We start from the raw sequence: 24,399 nt of genomic DNA on the forward strand, positions 1-24,399 counted from the left end.
GACAACAGTGCAGCCGTTGTCTTATTGCGAAAACTGAGAGATATACCTGACGTCCAGAACGTCATGATTGTTGACTTTCGGGACAATGGTGGAAACATTTCCAAAACTGGTAAGTTTCTACACTGTTAGCGTGCTGCTGCCGTTAAAGTATACTGTGTGCTTGACAAAATGGCACTATCTAAAGACAGCACTGGGGAAACTGGGGTACACTACAGGCAATATTTGACAGGTGTAAATGATGGTTGTAGAGATGTGTACAGGGAAGTAGACATGCAACTATTGAGATGCCCTTATGAAAAAAAGGGGCTATTAACGGTATCTCCTCAACGACTGTACGTAGAATATTGCTGTGTATGGGCCTCTGTAACAGGTGCCTGGTTCATGCATCCATGCTTACCGCTGTTTATCAGCTGTAAAGGCTGCAATCTTCACAGCATTACCACCTGAACATCCGCTGAGCGGCGACAGATGACTTTTACAGACTAATCGCGTTTTATGATCCATGTGGCAGGTGGCCGTTGGCATATATGGTGTGAAACTCTGAAAGAACACACCTTGCATGCGTTATGGTCTGGGGATTATTCTCGTGGCATTCCCTGGATAATCTCGTCGTTCTGAAAGTCACAGTGGATCAACACCAGTATGCATCTATCCTCAGGCACCAAGTTCACCCATTACATGCAGTTTGTGTTTCCTCAGAATAATGGCGTCTTCCAGCAGGACATTGTAATGTGTCACACAGCTCACAGTATACGTGCATAGTTTAAAGAGCTCCAGGATGGGATTACTCTATTACACTGGTTACTAGACTTCCTACATTTAAATGCTCTCTAGAATCTGTAGGACCACCTTGATCAATCTGTTCGCACCATAGACCCTCAACCATCTGGCCACTGAATTGGGGTCAGCTTGGTCCACATCTCTGTCAGTACTTTCCAGAACCTCACTGACGCTCTTCGTGCATGTCTTACAGTTGTCTGGGCTGCAAAAGGTGGTTATTGAGGCGGTCACATTAAGCTGACTGCACAGTGTAGGAGAACAGTAGCCCGTTCCATATTTTCCGTTGCATTAGCTGCTTCATCCTCTTTCATATCTTTCGTTTTGGCTTATTCTGAGGAAGCTTAGATGTGACTGATCTGGAGCACACAACTGATCAGTTTCATATTACACTCCTGGAAATGGAAAAAAGAACACATTGACACCGGTGTGTCAGACCCACCATACTTGCTCCGGACACTGCGAGAGGGCTGTACAAGCAATGATCACACGCACGGCACAGCGGACACACCAGGAACCGCGGTGTTGGCCGTCGAATGGCGCTAGCTGCGCAGCATTTGTGCACCGCCGCCGTCAGTCAGCCAGTTTGCCGTGGTATACGGAGCTCCATCGCAGTCTTTAACACTGGTAGCATGCCGCGACAGCGTGGACGTGAACCGTATGTGCAGTTGACGGACTTTGAGCGAGGGCGTATAGTGGGCATGCGGGAGGCCGGGTGGACGTACCGCCGAATTGCTCAACACGTGGGGCGTGAGGTCTCCACAGTACATCGATGTTGTCGCCAGTGGTCGGCGGAAGGTGCACGTGCCCGTCGACCTGGGACCGGACCGCAGCGACGCACGGATGCACGCCAAGACCGTAGGATCCTACGCAGTGCCGTAGGGGACCGCACCGCCACTTCCCAGCAAATTAGGGACACTGTTGCTCCTGGGGTATTGGCGAGGACCATTCGCAACCGTCTCCATGAAGCTGGGCTACGGTCCCGCACACCGTTAGGCCGTCTTCCGCTCACGCCCCAACATCGTGCAGCCCGCCTCCAGTGGTGTCGCGACAGGCGTGAATGGAGGGACGAATGGAGACGTGTCGTCTTCAGCGATGAGAGTCGCTTCTGCCTTGGTGCCAATGATGGTCGTATGCGTGTTTGGCGCCGTGCAGGTGAGCGCCACAATCAGGACTGCATACGGCCGAGGCACACAGGGCCAACACCAGGCATCATGGTGTGGGGAGCGATCTCCTACACTGGCCGTACACCACTGGTGATCGTCGAGGGGACACTGAATAGTGCACGGCACATCCAAACCGTCATCGAACCCATCGTTCTACCATTCCTAGACCGGCAAGGGAACTTGCTGTTCCAACAGGACAATGCACGTCCGCATGTATCCCGTGCCACCCAACGTGCTCTAGAAGGTGTAAGTCAACTACCCTGGCCAGCAAGATCTCCGGATCTGTCCCCCATTGAGCATGTTTGGGACTGGATGAAGCTTCGTCTCACGCGGTCTGCACGTCCAGCACGAACGCTGGTCCAACTGAGGCGCCAGGTGGAAATGGCATGGCAAGCCGTTCCACAGGACTACATCCAGCATCTCTACGATCGTCTCCATGGGGAGAATAGCAGCCTGCATTGCTGCGAAAGGTGGATATACACTGTACTAGTGCCGACATTGTGCATGCTCTGTTGCCTGTGTCTATGTGCCTGTGGTTCTGTCAGTGTGATCATGTGATGTATCTGACCCCAGGAATGTGTCAATAAAGTTTCCCCTTCCTGGGACAATGAATTCACGCTGTTCTTATTTCAATTTCCAGGAGTGTATGTAAAATGAAACCGAGAGGGAGAAAGGAAAGGAAAGGGAAGGAACTAATGATACAAACTGCCTCGGGACATTATGCATAATCAGAGGCGACGAGTGAATATGTGTGTCGGACTGGGACACGAACCCAGGATCTCCTGTTTGCTATGCAGTTGGTTTGTGCCACCCGGACACAGTGTTCATCGTAAACGCGGGGGCTGTCACGGCACGCTGCCCAGCTGACTCGCTTTCGCACTTAGCGCCACCTACCCACAGTCTCCGCCGATGTCCTCCATGCTGGCTAATTTTAGATCCCTGCTAGAAGTCGAACATAAATATGCATCCGCGCTCAAGGTTGTGGATCACTGCCCATCGAGGTGAATCTATTATATGAATGCGTGATGTCTGTTCTTTTTCACATGGCTGAAACGACAGGCACCACACATTCATATACATGATCCCTTTCCACTTGATGGTCTCTAATCCAAATGCGTTCACATGCGCTATTCTTCTTAGTCTTAGCACCCCATTGGCACTGTACACTGAAAACAATCTGTGGCACAGTTTCTTCTGCTTATTTGAAAATCGGAAGGCTTTTACGAGAACTTTCTGCACCACCTGGTACTCTCTTACGCTCGCCTTCTTATCGAACCTTTCGTTTCTCTTTCTCCCTGCATCACGTATTCTGTGCAGTGCTCAACTCCCCAATCCATGATGCTGCACTCTTGTCCTTGGTTGGAAATCGACCACTTCTCTGAACCGCTCTGATGGCGTCCAATTCTTCACGATAGGTAAAGGTGGCACCAGTGTCGAACTGTGTGGGATCTCATTTATCAAATCTTGGAATTCGCTTAAATATATGTTCTAAATAGCATGTTGTTTATGACAGTAAACTTGGGTGGTACACTGAAATTTATGTAGGCTGTACCCTGTGTAGAGCTCTCAACGTTCTGATTTGAAATGTGTCCTCTTATCGATGAAGATCTTGTCAATGTGACCTACATGTCTCAGGAAGTCTTTGCACAGAGCCTTATGTACTGTCAGTGTCATAGCTCTGTGCAATGGTCTCGCAGTCAGAAATAACGATGACAGTTCCACTACCACCAACACGTAATGAAAACCACGGCGTGGTAATTGAGAGGACTTTTTAAATAAACTGCTGCAAGTTGTCGCAGCTTCTTAGGAGCAGTCGGGTAGACAAGATCGTGTGTCATCTGTGTTGACGGTTTCGCCTTTTTACGTGCCTTACAACGGAAAAAATGTCTTATCCAGCACTTCATATTGTTGAAATGATATAAATTTTTCAGTTTTGCGAAACATTTATTCAGACGAGAATTAGTGTACAGGAAGTAGGTGTACCAAATTAGCTTGTTTATTAATTCCTTCGTATACACAGTGACCCCCCCCCCCCCACCCATGAACCATGGACCTTGCCGTTGGTGGGAGGCTTGCGTGCCTCAGCGATACAGATAGCCGTACCGTAGGTACAACCACAACGTAGGGGTATCTGTTGAGAGGCCAGACAAACGTGTGGTTCCTGAAGAGGGGCAGCAGCCTTTTCAGTAGTTGCAGGGGCAACAGTCTGGGTGATTGACTGATCTGGCCTTATAACACTAACCCAAACGGCCTTGCTGTGCTGGTACTGTAAACGGCTGAAAGCAAGGGGGAAACTACAGCCGTAATTTTTCCCGAGGGCATGCAGCTTTACTGTATGGTTAAATCATGATGGCGTCCCCTTGGGTAAAATATTCCGGAGGTAAAATAGTCCCCCATTCGGATCTCCGGGCAGGGGATTACTCAGGAGGACGTTGTTATCAGGAGAAAGAAAACTGGCGTTCTACGGATCGGAGCGTGGAATGTCAGATCCCTTAATCGGGCAGATAGGTTAGAAAATTTAAAAAGGGAAATGGATAAGTTAAAGTTAGATATAGTGGGAATTAGTAAAGTTCGGTGGCAGGAGGAACAAGACTTTTGGTCAGGTGAATACAGGGTTATAAATACAAAATCAAATAGGCGTAATGCAGGAGTAGGTTTAATAATGAATAAGAAAATAGGAGTGCTGGTAAGCTACTACAAACAGCATAGTGAACGCATTATTGTGGCCAAGATAGACACGAAGCCCACGCCTACTACAGTAGTACAAGTTAATATGCCAACTAGCTCTGCAGATGATGAAGTAATTGATGAAATGTATGATGAGATGAAAGAAATTATTCAGGTAGTGAAGGGAAACGAAAATTTAATAGTCATGGATGACTGGAATTCGACAGCAGGAAAAGGAAGAGAAGGAAACGTAGTAGGGGAATATGGATTGGGGCTAAGAAACGAAAGAGGAAGCCTCCGGTAGAATTTTGCACAGAGCATAACTTAATCATAGCTAACACTTGGTTCAACAATCATGAAAGAAGGTTGTATACATGGAACAACCCAGGAGATACTAAAAGGTTTCAGATAGATTATATAATGGTAAGACAGAGATTTAGGAACCAGATTTCAAATTGTAAGACATTTCCAGGGGCATATGTGGACTCTGACCACAATCTATTGGTTATGAACTGTAGATTAAAACTGAAGAAACTGCAAAAAGGTGGGAATTTAAAGAGATGGGACCTGGATAAACTGACTAAACCAGAAGTTGTACAGAGTTTGAGGGACAGTATAAGGGAACAATTGACAGGAATGGGGGAAAGAAATACAGTAGAAGAAGAATGGGTAGCTTTGAGGAATGAAATAGTGAAGGCAGCAGAGGATCAAGTAGGTAAAAAGACGAGGGCTAGTAGAAATCCTTGGGTAACAGAAGAGATACTGAATTTAATTGATGAAAGGAGAAAATATAAAAATGCAGTAAATGAAGCAGGCAAAAAGGAATACAAACGTCTCGAACATGAGATCGACAGGAAGTGCAAAATGGCTAAGCAGGGAAGGCTAGAGGACAAATGAGAACTATGATACACTTTTTCCATTAGTTGTGATAGCATGTGTTAGCTTCGAGTAGCTGGGCTGCAGTGTGGCTTTTTAGTAGGCGGCTGTAACGAACTCTGATGTGAAAGAACTACAGATACTGCATACTTACAAAAAAAATGGCTCTGAGCACTATGGGACTCAACTGCTGTGGTCATAAGTCCCCTAGAACTTAGAACTACTTAAACCTAACTAACCTAAGGACAGCACACAACACCCAGCCATCACGAGGCAGAGAAAATCCCTAACCCCGCCGGGAATCGAACCCGGGAACCCGGGCGTGGGAAGCGAGAACGCTACCGCACGACCACGAGATGCGGGCTGCATACTTACAGGTAATACACCTTTTAAACTCCTCTCTGTCCAACACCAACATTTCGTCAGTTGAACGTATTTTCCACGAAGAAGAATAAAGATAGTTCCTTACACCCGTGCGTTTTTCTCACCAGCTTGTAGGTGTTGGGTAAAGTTTGAGTGTATGTGTGTGTGTGTGTGTGTGTGTGTGTGTGTGTGTGTGTGTGTGTGTGTGTCACTAGTTTTGAGTGATACGCGAAATTTTTTCCCAGCAGGATAACACCAGTTGCATGGCATCACCAGTTTTTGAGCTGTATTCCGATTGTACGTTATCCTTGTTTAGCACTATGCATATGTTTGTGGAATTACACCCAATCTTTATGATGAATTATGTAATTAGGGTCGATCGTTGCGTCAGTTTCCCGACCAAAATAAAGTACACTAACCTAACCTTCCTTTCCCGCATGTGGACAGTATCCATGTGTTGGGGGGTGCAATTCACATTTCCATTTAGTAGGACCAGCGTTTGAGTCCCAGGCACGGCAGTACCATTTTTAATTTCCCTTCATTTCCAAACGCCTCTGGTGGTACAGATGCGTTATGGAGATGCACTTGGGCTTTCCATGCAGGAGGACCAGGGTTCGAGTCCCGGAAACTGTACCACCATTTCCCATCCATTCCAAGCGTCTCTAGTGGTATAATTGTGTTAGGGGGGCTGCAGTTCGGCTTTCCATCCAGGAGGACCAGGGTTGGAGTCCCTGAAAAGCCAATGCTGATATTAATTTGTCGGCAGTTCCTGGGTGGGGTGTGGGGTGGTACATCAGCACAGCCCTGGGACAAAGAAATTCCCACAAAATTTCGAAATTTTCACCAAAATTTAAAATTTCCACCAATAGGGTAGGTTGTTGAGGGGGGTGGGGGAGAGACAGTGGGAGGGGGAGGGCCTGGGACCCATGTGCAGGCTGAGAAAACACGTGACGTCATCTGGGTGGGCGCAGGCGTGGTCAGGGGTGGAGGTGGCCGGGGTGAGGGTGATTAATAGATCAATCTAATTAATTTGCATATCAATTTGATATCAACAGTGGACGATCACATCCCTAACACTGACGACCCAATGGTCTGCCTAATGCAACAACGTTTTGAGAGCCTTCCATAACTCAGTCAGGAGACTTTGATAGTTTTCTCCTGGGGCAGTTTACCCCTTAAAAATATAATCCGTTAGAAGCAGTCCCATAGAATTGTGCGTGGTAACGGTTTGGTCTTGGACCTCTTCCGCATAGGTGAATGCACATGTTTCCACAGTTCAGTGTGCTTAGGTTTATAGCAGTACACCTATCACACGTGTAATGTGATCAGGCGCCCAAAAAATTTGAAAGGTGTACATATTAGGAGAAATGGTTACGAAAGATGTATATTACATGAGAAATGTCAGCTTCTATGTTGAATTTGACAGTTTATTTGGAAAGTTTATCACTTTAAGCATCTTTGCATACTGAACACCTGAGTGATACATATTCTTTGGCTACCACAGTTTGTACTATAATTGAGTAAAGCTCGGGTGAGTGTAGGAGTCAGAGGGAGTTGTCGGGCACAGAACGAGAGAGAATACTGTGTCATGGCAACGTGAGGAGCTTAGATGGCGGATATGGCGCACAGAGATTTTTGTTTAAGAAGATATACTTGAGAACTGAGTATAGAGAGTGATTTGATATGACTGTAAAGAGAGGTGGCTCATTGGGAAAAAGGTAAGTGCACTGAGTTTGTTTTACTGCAAGTGTTAGCTTAGCAATTATTGTAGTTCAAAGATTTCATCATGTATGGTATTCTAATTGCTTTCTCCCACCAAAATTAACTTAAAGGTATTTCATTAGGAACCTAAAAGAGTAAGTGTGATTTAAAAAAAGAATCCGTTAAAAGTGTTCACTATGATGTATGGCGATGCTGAGATAGATAATGTCGAGAATGAGTAATAGTTCATGATAGTTTGAGTTTTCCTGTGCTGTTAAAAGGTTTTAATATAATTGCAAATATTCTCTTACTTGAAACTTCCTGGCAGATTAAAACTGTGTGCCCGACCGAGACTCGAACTCGGGACCTTTGCCTTTCGCGGGTAAGTACTCTACCGTCTGAGCTACCGAAGCACGACGCACGCCCGGTACTCACAGCTTTACTTCTGCCAGTACCTCGCCTCCTACCTTCCAAACCTTACAGAAGCTCTCCTTTTCATTCTGGAAACATCCCCCAGGCTGTGGCTAAGCCATGTCTCCGCAATATCCTTTCTTTCAGGAATGCTAGTTCTGTAAGGATCGCAGGAGAGCTTCTGTAAAGTTTGGAAGGTAGGAGACGAGGTACTGGCAGAAGTAAAGCTGTGAGTACCGGGCGTGAGTCGTGCTGCGGTAGCTCAGACGGTAGAGCACTTGTCCGCGAAAGGCAAAGGTTCCGAGTTCGAGTGTAGGTCGGGTACACAGTTTTAATCTGCCAGGAAGTTTCATATCAGCGCACACTCCGCTGCAGAGTGAAAATCTCATTCTGGAAACTCTCTTACTTCTTTACGAAACATTTTGTAGAAGCTTATCCTCAATGGTTATATGAAAAACGTGCTTGGTAGAAAGAAACTCTGTTATGCCTTGCACTATTGTGTGCAGTGATAAATATTTTTGAAAGAGGACGGAAAAGCCATTTGCTACAGCAGCTTAACTAATAAGATAAGAAGACACGGTGGTTTATTATAGCTCATCATTCAGTTCATAATTCTTGCACTGCAGATCGGGCTCAGCTGAGTTATCCATTGACAAGGTAACAAACAATTGTCGGGCGTAAACAAACCTTTTTTGGGAATATTAAGAGCAGATTTCATTTTGAAAATTTCATATAAATTTAACATATGCGTTTTTCTCATGGGCCACAGTTTTCATTACTCAAACGTTAGCCACTGTTTCTGATTTTTTTCTTCAGGAAGTCATTATGAGTAGTATTGATAATCATTCTTCAAGTACATTTAAAGATAGCGAGATGTTGCTTAGATTAATTGGTATCACACACATCAAAATTAATTTGCACGGTATAAGTTCGTGTTTAAGAGTAGAGTAGCAAAGGCGTTTCAAGATATGGCTCTGAAATCGGAATTTAATTGCTTCCACATTTCTACAAAAAAGATTTTGTCACACACGGTTTCCAGTTACTAAAAATAAAAGGATGTTAGTTTAAAAGTGTCTTGGACTGTTTCGTCACAGCTGCAACACTTCCACTGCTGCCACGGTCTGGCAGGATTTAAGATCGGGTGTGTGAAGTCGCGGAATCCAGCGGGCGGTGACGTCTGTCAATTTAAAAACGTTGTGCAAAATGTTAGAAACTGAAACTGAAACGAAAATTTAATAGTCATGGATGACTGGAATTCGACAGCAGGAAAAGGAAGAGAAGGAAACGTAGTAGGGGAATATGGATTGGGGCTAAGAAACGAAAGAGGAAGCCTCCGGTAGAATTTTGCACAGAGCATAACTTAATCATAGCTAACACTTGGTTCAACAATCATGAAAGAAGGTTGTATACATGGAACAACCCAGGAGATACTAAAAGGTTTCAGATAGATTATATAATGGTAAGACAGAGATTTAGGAACCAGATTTCAAATTGTAAGACATTTCCAGGGGCATATGTGGACTCTGACCACAATCTATTGGTTATGAACTGTAGATTAAAACTGAAGAAACTGCAAAAAGGTGGGAATTTAAAGAGATGGGACCTGGATAAACTGACTAAACCAGAAGTTGTACACAGTATAAGGGAACAATTGACAGGAATGGGGGAAAGAAATACAGTAGAAGAAGAATGGGTAGCTTTGAGGAATGAAATAGTGAAGGCAGCAGAGGATCAAGTAGGTAAAAAGACGAGGGCTAGTAGAAATCCTTGGGTAACAGAAGAGATACTGAATTTAATTGATGAAAGGAGAAAATATAAAAATGCAGTAAATGAAGCAGGCAAAAAGGAATACAAACGTCTCGAACATGAGATCGACAGGAAGTGCAAAATGGCTAAGCAGGGAAGGCTAGAGGACAAATGTAAGGATGTAGAGGCTTATCTCTCGAGGGGTAAGATAGATACTGCCTACAGGAAAATTAAAGAGACCTTTGGAGAAAGGAGAACCACTTGCATGAAAATCAAGAGCTCAGATGGAAACCCAGTTCTAAGCAAAGAAGGGAAAGTAGAAAGGTGGAAGGAGTATATAGAAGGTCTATACAGGGGCGATGGAAATAGAAGAGGATGTAGATGAAGATGAAATGGGAGATATGATACTGCTTGAAGAGTTTCACAGAGCAGTGAAAGACCTAAGTCGAAACAAGGCCCCGGGAGTAGACAACATTCCATTAGAACTACTGACAGCCTTGGGAGAGCCAGGCCTAACAAAACTCTACCATCTGGTGAGCAAGATGTATGAAACAGGCGAAATTCCCTCAGACTTCAAGAAGAATATAGTAATCCCAATCGCAAAGAAAACAGGTATTGCGAGATGTGAAAATTACCGAACTATCAGTTTAATAAGTCACAGCTGCAAAATACTGACGCGAATTCTTTGCAGACGAATGGAAAAACTGGTAGAAGCTGACCTCGGGGAAGATCAGTTTGGATTCCGTAGAAATGATGGAACACGTGAGGCACTACTGACCCTACGACTTACCTTTGAAGAAAGATTAAGGAAAGGCAAACCTACGTTTCTAGTATTTGTAGACTTAGAGAAAGCTTTTGATTGACAATGTTGACTGGAATACTCTCTTTCAAATTCTGAAGGTGGCAGGGGTAAAATACAGGGAGCGAAAGGCTATTTACAATTTGTACCGAAACCAGATGGCAGTTATAAGAGTCGATGGACATGAAAGGGAAGCAGTGGTTGGGAAGGGAGTGAGACAGGGTTGTAGCCTCTCCCCGATGTTATTCAATCTGTATATTGAGCAAGCAGTAAAGGAAACAAAAGAAAAGTTCGGAGTAGGTATTAAAATCCATGGAGAAGAAATAAAAACTTTGAGGTTTGCCGATGACATTGTAATTCTGTCAGAGACAGGAAAGTTCTTGGAAGAACAGTTGAACGGAATGGACAGAGACTTGAAAGGAGGGTTTAAGATGAACATCAACTAAAGCAAAATGTGGACAATGGAATGCAGTAGAATTAAATCGGGTGATGCTGAGACAATTAGATTAGGAAATGAGACACTTAAAGTAGTACAGGAGTTTTGCTATTTGGGGAGCAAAATAACTGATGATGGTCGAAGTAGAGAGGATATAAACTGTAGTCTGGCAATGGCAAGGAAAGAGTTTCTGAATAAGAGAAATTTGTTAACATCGAGTACTGATTTAAGTGTCAAGAAGTCGTTTCTGCAAGTTTTTGTATGGAGTGTAGCCATGTATGGATGTGAAACATGGACGATAAATAGTTTAGAGAAGAAAAGAATAGTAGCTTTCAAAATGTGGTGCTACAGAAGAATGCTGAAGATTACATGGGTAGATCACATAACTAATGAGGAGGTATTGAATAGAATTGGGGAGGAGTTTGTGGCACAACTTGACTAGAAGAAGGGATCGGTTGGTAGGACATGTTTTTAGGCATCAAGGGATCACCAATTTGGTACTGGAGGGCAAGGTTGAGGGTAAAAATCGTAGAGGGAGACCAAGGGATGAATACACCAAGCAGATTCAAAACGATGTAGGCTGCAGTAGGTAATGGGAGATGAAGAAGCTTGCACAGGATAGAGAAGTATGGAGAGCTGCATCAAACAGTCTCAGGACCGAAGACCACAACAACAACAATACACAGTGAGTCGGTAGCACTTCTGCGATTTAAAAGAATTCCCTTTCACACTAAGTAAAACTGCCTAATTGTTGCTTGACCACTCTTTCCATACGTGTTTCACCTGCCTGAGTTCCTGATCCTTTTTCTGTTGCTTTTTCGGTCTTGCACATTGAAATGGTAATGCAGTTTTAGAAGACCACATATCTCAGAGAAAATAAGCTGAAGTGGTTATCCTCGATGTCTTCAGACAGACATTTGCTATTGCATTCGTTTCGCCTTAACATATGTGACTGAGAAGTCCAACACTCGAAGGAATAGGTTTCAGTAACCCATCTAGTCAATCTGCCATGTGTTAATTTAGCTGAGAATAGGAACGTAAGCGCCCAGTAGTCTGTAAGATCTCTTGTTTTATGTCCGAATAGGAAGTACTGAACTGCCTTAAAGCCACTACTATGATTAAAGGCGCATTGTGGAATAATTCCTCTTACTTTTAAAACGAACATGGATTCCAAATGCTATCTACTCTACACATGCTGCATTCTCTTCAACTTCATGCATAATCATAACTCTTATTCCTGTCTTGGGACAGCAAGTGGCCATACAAAAATATGCTGAAATGTCAGGATGTGACACTGTAGGAGCTGTTACCAGCACATTTTTTAATGCCTGAAAATCGCTCTCAGCGGTCGCGACCCACACCCACAGTGTTTTTTTGTCTGTCAACGCACATAGTCGTGGTGCTGCCAGTGAATCACTCCTGAACAATCTTCTACAGAGGTTTATAATACCTAAAAGTCCCCACAAACTTTTATTGGTTTGTGGTGTTGGAAACTGTGCGATGGTCTTTATCTTTTTGGGATTTGGTGATATTTCCTCCGCTGTTATAACATGTCCTAGGAATTCCACCTTGTTTGTGCCAAAATAGGATGTATCCAGTGTTCCCCATACTCCTTTAGAGCAACGAGTAACACATCTAAGGCTCTAATATGGTCTTCCCACAGTTCACTGTCAATAAAGAAATTATCGACGTAATATGTTACCTACTGTTCTACAGAGGGGAACGGCCGTGCCGCAGTGGATACACCAGTTCCCGTCAGATCACCGAAGTTAAGCGCTGTCTGGCGTGGCCGACACTTGGATGGGTGACCATCTGGGCCTCCATGCGCTGTTGGCATTTTTCGGGGTGCACTCAGCCTCGTGATGCAAATTGAGGAGCTATTCGACCGAATAGTAACGGCTCCGGTCACAGAAAACCATCATAACGACCGGGAGAGCGGTGTGCTGACCACACTCCCCTCCTATCCGCATCCTCAAATGAGGATGACACGGCGGTCAGATGGTCCCGATGGGCCACTTGTGGCCTAACGACGGAATGATGCTGCTGCTGCTGTTCTACAGAGCCTTCTAATATCCCACTTATCCCTCGAATGAATGCAGCCAACGGTAATTTCCGTGCGAATGGTAGGCAGAAAAACTGATAACATCAGCTAAATTCAAGGGAGGTAGAGTGTTTACATCACGAAGGATGCAGTTTTCTTTGCCAGAAATTTGATCTTAAATCTGTCACGAGAAAACGTTCGCCCTGTGGAATCTTTGTAGCAACTCTTCAAGTTTCTCCAGCCTGTCTATCTGCGTATTATCACGGTGATAATTTTTCTTGAATTCAGTACAGTGTGTATTGGTCCGTCTTTCTTTGCGATAACCCTCAATAGACTATTGTAAGTAAAAACTGCATGCTGTATCTTTTCATCAGTTAAAATTTTCCCTGCCTCTTAGATCATCTTGTGTCTGTATGCAGATGGAATAGTCTATAGAGGTACGAATAATTTGCAGCAGTCCTTCACCTTAAATGCATACTGGAAATTTCTAATAGCGCTTGATTTCAGCAGAAATACTTCTCGGTTTCAAGTAGTTCTTTTTGCAGTTCTTCTCTGTCGTTGGAATCGATGTTATTAAGCTAATCCACTCGTTCGTTAATGGACTGACAGATCTTCATTTTCACATACCCTTTCTTCATTCCTTTCACAGTTCACAGACATTATTCTCATTCAATGCAGAGTTTCAAGCAACTTGCTGGGATTTGTGCACAAAGGGGTTGCTCTTTAATATGGATGTGGGTCTTCAGTCCTTTTAAAGAATGACTTTTCCTTGTTCAAGATTTAATACTGTATGGAAGTTACTCAGGAAGTCCATGCCAATAACCAAATCAGTGGCAAGTTTTGTAAATTTCCTAACATAATTTAGGCCCTTGATAAACCAGCTGAAGCCTCGGCTGATGATTTACTTCAGGAACTTTGCCCATTATGGCTACTTTTACTCTTGTTTTTCTTGGTGATAATATTGGCCAACTGAAATGCTCTGTGCACCTCTCAAATGCTGTATCAACTATCGCTGAAACAGGGCTCCCACTATCCATAATTTCTCTTAGTTTCACATCCACTATCTTGATTTTAACTGCTGGATGGATGTCTTTTGCCTTCATTGTCTCCTTTTCTTCTAATCGCTTTACTGATAAATCTTCATATTTTAGTATGTTTATTTGGCGGCCTAAGTTCGATAATCTCTGGCCTTTCTCTATTTCAGTTGGCAGCTGCTCCATTTTGAGTGAATCACAGACTACTATAACGGTTTTTGTGGTTGTTTCAACCTCTTCTCTGCAGTCCATAATTGCACACATAATATGGACATACAATGGAACTGATTACCACCTCCCAAAGATTCATTCCTGTTATTGTAATTAATATTGTAGTGGCAAAGAAGAGGTCTGTTGAAGTTACTCTCCTGCTTTCATCTTCTCTTCCTAATATTGTGTTCATGGAATGCACACTCCAGTTCCTGAAGTGTTTGTGTATTTTAGTTGCATCTCCACACCAGAACGTATTGGTAATTTGACGATAATTTCACGGAACCATATCGGAAAATGTCCCCTGGACTGCATGGAACATCTAAAAATAGATTCTTCATCAATACGGCATTTAAGAATTTTTCTGGGTTTTTGAAACTGGACCCAGTGTTCTTTGCATACTATCATCTTACGTCCGCCTCCGGTAGCTGAGTGGTCAGCGCGACAGATTGTCAATCCTAAGGGCTCAGGAGCGATTCACGGCTGGGTCGGAGATTTTCTCCCCTCAGGGACTGAGTTTTGTTTTGTCCTAATAATCATCATTTCATCCCCATCGACGCGCAAGTCGCCGAAATGGCGTCAGATCGAAAGATTTGCACCCGGCGAACGGTCTAACTGACGGGAGGCCCTAGACACACGACATTTATTTTTATGTTATGTTTAATCCTTTCTTGTGTCTCAGAGAAATAATAATTCGGCAAGAACGCATCTCTAGACTTCTTGCAGGATGAGCAATTGGCGGCATGTCCTCTAATCTTTTTTTTCCTAGAGGTATCTTCACACAAATTGTGATTTGTATAGTAACTGCCACGATGGTGGTAATGACCTGTCAAATTTTGAAGTCCAAGTCATGGAGTGAATCATGTTGTCATTGTATTTACAATTCTGAAACTTCCACACTTGTATAGAATGCTTGAAACTAAAAGGCTCCTCTCCACTGACGCATACACTGACTTTCTCTTAGATAATTTTTTTCTTCTTACCATTCGACCTCGCCATGAGAATTTCCACTGTTGCTATGCCCGTAGCGGTATTTACTACCACTATGAGTATGACTTCTTTTTTTGAGTCAGCACTCTTCTGACAGGTTTGATGTGGCCCATCACGAATTCCTCTTCTGTGCAATCTCAGAGTAGCACTTGCAATCTATATCCTCAGCTATCTGATGGATGTATTCCAATCTCTGTCTTCCCCTACAGTTTACCCTCCACAGCTCCCTCTAGTACCATGGAAGTTATTCCCTGATGCCTTAACAGATGTCCTACTATCCTCTCTGTTATTCTCGTCAGATTCCTTAACTTCATCTACCTGATGATCACTAACCCTGATGTTTAAGTTTTCACTGTTCGAATTTTTGCTGCATCTCGTTAGTTTAATCTTTCTTTGATTTTCTCTTAATTCATGTGTTGTACTCATAGACTGTTCAGTGTTGTCAGCAGACCCTGTAATTATTCTTCACTTTCACTGAGAATAGCAATATCAGCGAATCTTATCACTGATATCCTTTCAGCTTGTATTTAAATTCCATTCTTGGACCTTTTTTTGATTTACGTTATTTCTTCTTCGGTGTGTAGATTGAACAGAAGGGGCAAAAGACTACAGTCCTATGTTAGACCCTCTTTAATCTAAGCACTTCGTACTTGATAATTTGTTGAATATGTCTCTACCTCTTCGATTTACGCAGTTGGTATCAGGGTTGTCATATCAAATCCTGCACCAAGTTTCCAAAACTTTCTTCTATTTTTGACGATTCAGAACTTTTAACAGATTTGTTACTCCTTGCGTCCTTTTTTTGACACGGTCCTCAAGTTTTCCAATGTGTTCCTCCATCTTATAAACTCTTATCTCTCTATTTCCTTGACCCTCCTTAAATTTCGACTGACTCTGCTCTACATCCAAAGATAACCCCAGTTTTCAGCTCTGTTGGATATTTTCTTCATGGCCTCATGACTTTCACTTACTGTCTGCCTGCATTCTTCTTCCACTTCTATTCCCATGTTCTCGGCTTTTTGTGCTTTGGTCTTTGGCTCCTGAACTAGCCTCTTAGCATCTTAAGCCAGTTCCTAATTTCCTTCATCTTTCCATCTACATCTTCATGTCGTCTCGTATATTTTGTCTCACATCTTTGGTTTCTTTCTTGGTTTCTTGTTCTTCTTTCCTCATTTCTTGTATCTGGCATCTTTCCTCATTTGCTTTGAAAAATCTATGGTGCCTAAACCAGTATCACCCATCTCAGTACATCTGTCTGGTGAAAACGCTCGTGAACCCAGTGAAGTGTCTGTAGTCACTGGACTGTCATCACTGTCGTCTTGCTCTCGTTTTCTTTGCAACTGCATATTGTTACTATCATTTCTACATGTCACGGCAAGGCCCCGTCCTTTCCTTTAATGTGTCTACTACTCTCTTTATTTTCGTCTTTTTGTAGCCATGTGCTCTCCATCACATTACTCTTACTATCACTACTAATCGGATTTGATTGTTCCATGGGAAAAATCAGCTATTCCTCTCCTGAATCAACATCGCCTGTAATTTGGTCCTGTTCCATGAAGCTTATTGTTTTCCTTTTAGCATGCTCAATTCAAGTCAAATCTTACTTTTTGTCCTCATTCAAACTGTGTATTGGCTACAATGCAAAACCCTAATAAACTGAATCTTATTATGACTAATACCTTCCGTCCCTCATCACAATCTATCACAACTCACAGCAAGAAAACACATAATCCATCCAAAATTTTACAACACTGAATTAACTGTGCCGATAATCAATCAGACATGGAACAGAATCCAAGAATCCATAGTAATGAAGTTGGAAATAAGATATACGAGTAATTTATGTGTGCCAGCAATGTACTACAAACAACTGCATTTGAAAGTACATTTGCCAAAAGTATTTACACTAAATAAGAAAGATAATGCCTGACTGCATCATAGAATACCCTGTGTTGGTATGGTCCTGGCTGTTGTTGTTGTTGTGGTCTTCAGTCCTGAGACTGGTTTGATGCAGCTCTCCATGCTACTCTATCCTGTGCAAGCTTCTTTATCTCCCAGTATCTACTGCAACCTACATCCTTCTGAATCTGCTTGGTGTATTCATCTCTTGGTCTCCCTCTACGATTTTTACCCTCCACACTGCCCTCCAAAGCTAAATTTGTGATCCCTTGATGCCTCAAAACATGTCCTACCAACCGATCCCTTCTTCTAGTCAAGTTGTGCCACAAACTTCTCTTCTCCCCAATCCTATTCAATACCTCCTCATTAGTTACGTGATCTACCCACCTTATCTTCAGCATTCTTCTGGAGCACCACATTTCGAAAGCTTCTATTCTCTTCTTGTCCAAACTAGTTATCGTCCATGTTTCACTTCCATACATGGCTACACTCCATACAAATACTTTCAGAAACGACTTCCTGACACTTAAATCTATACTCGATGTTAACAAAGTCCTCTTCTTGAGAAACGCTTTCCTTGCCATTGCCAGTCTACATTTTATATCCTCTCTACTTCGACCATCATCGGTTATTTTACTCCCTAAATAGCAAAACTCCTTTACTACTTTAAGTGTCTCATTTCCTAATCTAATTCCCTCAGCATCACCCGACTTAATTTGACTACATTCCATTATGCTCGTTTTGCTTTTGTTGATGTTCATCTTATATCCTCCTTTCAAGACACTGTCCATTCCGTTCAACTGCTCTTCCAAATCCTTTGCTGTCTCTGACAGAATTACAATGTCATCGGCGAACCTCAAAGTTTTTACTTCTTCTCCATGAATTTTAATACCTATTCCGAATTTTTCTTTTGTTTCCTTTACTGCTTGCTCAATATACAGATTGAATAACATCGGGGAGAGGCTACAACCCTGTCTTACTCCTTTCCCAACCACTGCTTCCCTTTCATGCCCCTCGACTCTTATAACTGCCATCTGGTTTCTGTACAAACTGTAAATAGCCTTTCGCTCCCTGTATTTTACCCCTGCCACCTTCAGAATTTGAAAGAGAGTATTCCAGTTAACATTGTCAAAAGCTTTCTCTAAGTCTACAAATGCTAGAAATGTAGGTTTGCCTTTTCTTAATCTTTCTTCTAAGATAAGTCGTAAGGTCAGTATTGCGTCACGTGTTCCAACATTTCTACGGAATCCAAACTGATCTTCCCCGAGGTCGGCTTCTACCAGTTTTTCCATTCGTCTGTAAAGAATTCGCGTTAGTATTTTCCAGCTGTGACTTATTAAACTGATAGTTCGGTAATTTTCACATCTGTCAACACCTGCTTTCTTTGGGATTGGAATTATTATATTCTTCTTGAAGTCTGAGGGTATTTCGCCTGTCTCATACATCGTGCTCACCAGATGGTAGAGTTTTGTCATGACTGGCTCTCCCGAGGCCATCAGTAGTTCAAATGGAATGTTGTCTACTCCCGGGGCCTTGTTTCGACTCAGGTCTTTCAGTGCTCTGTCAAACTCTTCACGCAGTATCTTATCTCCCATTTCGTCTTCATCTACATCCTCTTCCATCTCCATAATATTGTCCTCAAGTACATCGCCCTTGTATAAACCCTCTATATACTCCTTCCACCTTTCTGCCTTCCCTTCTTTACTTAGAACTGGGTCCTGGCAAGGTCCGTCAATTTATGTGCTACAATTGCTAACCTGACACAGAAAATTAATTAGGAGACATGCACTACTTTTTGACCCAAGCTGAATTACTGTGTGTTAACGGATTAACTAACGTGGATAGCTGTGGATCCTACAGTGGAGAGCTGCATAATACTGAAATGTGATTACTTGACAATGTCAACAAAATAGTTTAAAATAAACATATTAATTTATTTAAACAAAACGCAAATGTGAAACACATTTGACAATATAAAGGTAAAATTATAAAACTTCACAGTATGGTTTACATCTAGTGATCCTGGTGTGCACAGAGTTACTTCAAAGGTTTGAGAACATGCCCTATATATGCAACTGCTGTTCTGAAATGACACCTGAGTTTCTAACGAGAAATGCACGCATCCGCCAATGCACTGATGGTGGTGGTGTGTATGTGTGTGTTTTTGGTAATAATTTGCTGGTAATAATGTTTACCATCAATTACCAGCATCTGATGTGCAGTGTTACCATTGTGTTTGACTTTCAGAAGTGGAGGTTGACGGTCATGCTGCTGCCAGTATGAACTCTGGAAGCCCGCTTGCCTGCTAGAGTGGAGGCCACAGCCTACACAGGTCTGTTCAGCGCCAAGACCAGCGATGAACTTAGTTTTCTATTTGAATCGAACAGCCTGCTCGTTCCTTCCCACCAAGAAAGACATGAGTGACAGTCGTTGATTGAGAACTGTCAGTCCAGCAGTGCTGTAATTGTTTCTTCTGCGGAAATCCCGCCAAGAGAACTGTTGCGTTAAATCTCAGATGCTTTTCGCACTCCTCCAAAAAACACTTCTCGCCATAATCTGCCCTGCCAACGACACAAGCCATTTTACCTACTGTGTGTTTTTGCTCCCAGAAGCTAGTCTTACATCACAGGCCTAGGTAAGCAAAAAACTGCACTTGAGGCTGTGCACTTATTTTGCAGCTTCCCATGCTTCTTCAGGAAAGCACGAGTTAGTTATCTGCTGAAGGCTCTATTCTGAATAGGTTCAGAATGTGTCCCGTTGCTTAGTAGGCACAGGATCCGTCATGGGTCCTGATAACTTGTGCCATGCATAATACCATCGACACACATAAGGCGCGAATGACGTCCTGCGGTATAGTTGTCCTGCTGATAAAATTTCTTTCCCTCGGCACTGCTTGGCCACGAGGCTGGAGACGTGTCATAAACGAACAATAGCATCAGTCCCCCAGGAATCGCCAGGCGATACAACTTGCATACTGAAAACACATCACGCTGCCGACAGCTTTTTCTGCCTATACCAGAGTGCCTGGTGACTACTCGGGTCCGCTGTTTCTCGTCGGACACTGTCTTGCTGTCTCACACCCAGCGATACCTAAGGCTGTGTTAGCGCCTGAATGTAAAAGTCAGAAGAGTGAAATAAAAGTTGTTGGTCACAGAGCTCTCAGAAAGCAAAGAAAACAAACCATCACCATCTTAAATGTAGTTAAGATGTGTAGTTACACATATCGACATTGCAGTCCAGTTTGCTATTCTAAGCTATTACATTACTATTCTCTCTCCTGACTATCCTATTAGATGAATGTAATTCATATTAAGTGAAAATGGATTGCCCTTTTTCAACTTCGAACATGTACTCTCATGGTAGAAAAAAACAGAACATCTTGAACAATTAGACATTGGAAGTTTATATTCGCAGGACATGTACATTAGTAGGTACATGTACAGAAACGATTAGCATTTCAGTGCCATAGGTTCAGCATGTGTCCTGTTGCCTAGTAGGCACAGGATCCGTCATGGGTCCTGATACCTTGTGCCATGCATAACGGCATCGACACACATAAGGCGCAAATGACGTCCTGTGGTATAGCCATCCATGCTACATTCACCTGGTTCCAAAGTTCGTCTGTGGTGGCAGACACTGGGTCACAGCATTACACCTGTCGCTTCACCATATCTCACATATTTTTCGATTGGCAAGTCTGGTGATATGGGGAGCCTGGGCAAAAGGCTGATATCCCACGACACAACGAAGGCATGTGTTCGTGCAGCAGCATGTGGTCATGCATTGCCTTGCTCAAAAATGGCGTCTGGGGTGTTGTGCAGAAAGGGTATGGCTACAGGTTGCAGGATGTCATTCATGTAGGTTACACTGGTTACAGTGACTTAGATTTGTGGTTGTAGCTAATAGTACCCCACAACATAATGCCTCGAGTTAGCGCTGTATGCCTTATGTGGATGTAGTCCACTGTGATGCCGCTCCCCATGTTTGTGGGGAACCAAAATGTGGCCATCGTTTTCAAACAAACATACCCTGGATTCATCCGAAAATACTGCCTGATGCCATTCCTGTTCTGAGTGACGTCGTTCCGAACACCATTGCCATTTTGCGTATTTCTGCACATTCATCAAACGTAGGTGGAGAACTGCACGACGAGCACGTAACCCATGCCATAATGAACAGCGACGGATTGTCAACTCAGAAATACTTCATACCACACAAACAGCAATTTCCCTGATGGATGCGTCACATTCTCTCACGCCAATAATCCACCATCTTTCAAACTTACTGATCTGATGGCACGGTTCGTGCATACATCTGCGAGGCATCCTGCACATCCGCTCAAGTCACACTGATTCGTTACCTTCTGTTTATAGCGACAACGAGAGCTGCAGGCACATTTTACCGGTAGGTGGTGTTGCACCGCGATATCTATGTTGATCTTGAACCACAGGCTGACAAGGTTCAAACGTTTATCATTTCTGCAGAATATACTAATGTACATGCCCTGTGAATATGAACGTCTTATCTCTAATCGTTCAAGGTCTTCTGTTTTTTCTAAACATGAGTGTGCTATTCATTGGATGTCACATAAGAGCAACAAGTCCATCACGGATATTTCAACCCTTCTGAAGTTGCCCAAGTAGAAAGTTGGTGATGTGAATCTGAAGTGGAAACGCGGAGGAACAACAGCTGCTAAACCAAGACCAGACTGATCGTATATACTGACAGACAGAGTTCGTAGAGAATTACAGAGGATGATTGTGAAACATCGCATGAAACCAGTGGAAGTAATGACTTGTGAGTCGCAAAGTACTACCAGCAGTCCAGCCAGTACAGTGACTGTGTGTAGGGAGTTAGGGAGAATGTGCTACTGTGGTCGAGCAGTTCCCCATAAGCCACATATTTGTGTAGTTAATGCTAAGCGGCTCTTGAGGTGGAATAAAGAGCGATGCCACTGGACAGTGGATGATCGAAAACGAGTGATTTGGAGTGATGAATCACACTGTGGCTTGTGACAATCCAACGCGTTTGGTGACTGCCTCCATGTGCAGTGCCAACAGTTACGTACCGTACGGTATTGAGCTGTTTTTCGTGGTTAGAGCGTGGTACCCCTACTGCGCTTAAGAAAAAACTAAAAAGCACTGTGCACTGCTTGCTGTAGACTAACAGTTCGTCGACCATGACTGTTCGTATCAGAAAGACAACACAGCATTTCATACAGTAGCATCTGTACAGCAGTACGGCAGTAGTTTGTGGACAATAACATTTCCTGAAATTGACTGATGCGTCCACAGTCTCGACGTGAGCCTAGTGGAGCACCTTTGGGTCGACCTCGCTCCAGAGCTCAGTGTCCATAATGACTATCTTCTCTGGTCTCGACTCTTGAAGGAGAATGGCCTGCCAGTCATGCTCAGACATTCAGACACCTCACTGAAAGGATACCCAGCAGAGTTCAATATGTCGTAATGGCGAAGGGTTGATACACCCCACGTTGATGTACACTAATAGGTGTCTGGGCACTTTTGATCAGATCGTGTATGCGATGCATTAATTATGTGTTTCATGTCATATTTTTCTTTTTGAAGTACTATGTTGTGAAATATTCAGCACTTTCACGAACAGTACCTTGTATGAACGTTCATGAGTTGCCTGTATTTGCTTTAACGGGGAGGGAGTTAACATTTATTATTTTTTACAGGATCCCAAACCCGAAGAGTGCCTCAAGAGACCAATACATGACGTCAAGAATGCTACTAGTGGCGTCTATTGATCTAGGAGACACGACACGTTCGCAGCTTCTCCAGCGAACTCAACACGTTTGTCGCAATCTGAGTCAGAGGTCGCAAATAATTAGTCAAACTGCAGAGACTGACAACATAAATGAATACATAAATTATAATATTGAATGTAAAAGTCAGAAGAGTGAAATAAAAGTTGTTGGTACAGTATTAAGGACATGCTTGTTGTTGGGGTTCAACCATTGGCCCGTAGTGATGGATTACCACTTCATAGAGAAGGAATGAGACTGATTTATGATATAAATGGGGCACGACCAAAACGAGTAGCGATGGTGTGCATTTCAAATGAAGAACACTTATTTAAATCGCACTTACACGTGTAGCAAATTGAACAGAAAATTACGATAAATGGTAGTACCATCAACAGTAGTGCAGAACAAGTGTCATACTGTGTAACTTCGTTAGAGATGCTTGGCCCAGTCACGTTAACATTACAACAAAATATATTCGATATCGACATGCAATAACCACTCAAGTACGGCAGGTGGCAGCACTAGCAGTGGAGAGTATATAAAACGTGTTGGTGGAGATGCGGAAATCAGTTCAGTCGTGTAACGAAGTAATTTACCTCACTGCCCAAAAGGGCATGATCATTGGCTTTAGGGCCAAGGGTGGAGGCATTTCCGAAATGGCTTAGTTTGTATGGTGTTTCTGTGCCACTGTGGTTAAAATATACCGTGCACGGTAAAATGGCGCTGTACAAAAACGACACAGAGGCACTTGTTGTACATCATAAGCCGTAGGTGACAGGGGATTGTGTACAGGCGAATAGATGTGGAACTGTTGAGCAACCGACTACCCGGATGAAGCAAGGGGCTGTCAACTGTCTATCCTTAACAACTGTTCAGTGAACATTACTGGCCGGCCGCGGTGGCCGAGCGGTTCTAGGCGCTTCAGTCCGGAACCGCGAGACTGTTACGGTCGCATGTTCGAATCCTGCCTCGGGCATGGATATGTGTGATGTACTTAGGTTAGTTAGGTTTAAGTAGTTCTAAGTTCTAGGGGACTGATGACCTAAGATGTTAAGTCCCATAGTGCTCAGAGCCATTTGGACCATTTTTGAATTACTGCGTATGGGACTTCGCAGCAGGGCCTGATTCATACACCCATATTGACTGCTGGAATTTACAGGCCAATACCGCAAATGGACGTCCAATAAGTGGCGACAGACGGCCTCTCCATACGAATCACGTTTTATGCTCCATCGGACAGATGGCCGTTGGCGAGTAGGCCCTGTAACAATCGTTGGAAGCGTCCAGGTCGGAGAAGGGAGTTTTATGGGTTGGTGAATGTTTCCGTGGCATCCACTGGCTGATCTCGTCATCCTGGAAGGCGCAGCGGATCAGGACAAGTACGCATCTATCATAGGGGACCATGTCCACCTCTACATACATTAGGTTCTCCTTGGCATGATGGCATCTACCAGCAGGACAATGCAAAGTGTCACACGGCTCGCAGTGCATGTTCGTAGTTCGAAGACCACCG

General features: G+C 43.5%; 1 protein-coding gene across 1 annotated transcript in view; it reads left to right on the top strand.

Moving 5' to 3' along the window:
- Window positions 1-23,068, top strand: part of LOC126143634 (gamma-interferon-inducible lysosomal thiol reductase-like) — a 148,121-nt gene extending 125,053 nt beyond the window's left edge. Inside the window, exon 6 of the mRNA XM_049915440.1 lies at window positions 22,815-23,068. Coding sequence (XP_049771397.1) covers window positions 22,815-22,886 — 72 coding nt within the window. The 3' untranslated portion in view covers window positions 22,887-23,068. The remainder of the gene's footprint in view (window positions 1-22,814) is intronic.
- Window positions 23,069-24,399: the final 1,331 nt, after the last annotated feature.

Source organism: Schistocerca cancellata, chromosome 2 (assembly GCF_023864275.1).
Source record: "Schistocerca cancellata isolate TAMUIC-IGC-003103 chromosome 2, iqSchCanc2.1, whole genome shotgun sequence".
Taxonomy (NCBI): Eukaryota; Metazoa; Arthropoda; class Insecta; order Orthoptera; family Acrididae; genus Schistocerca; species Schistocerca cancellata.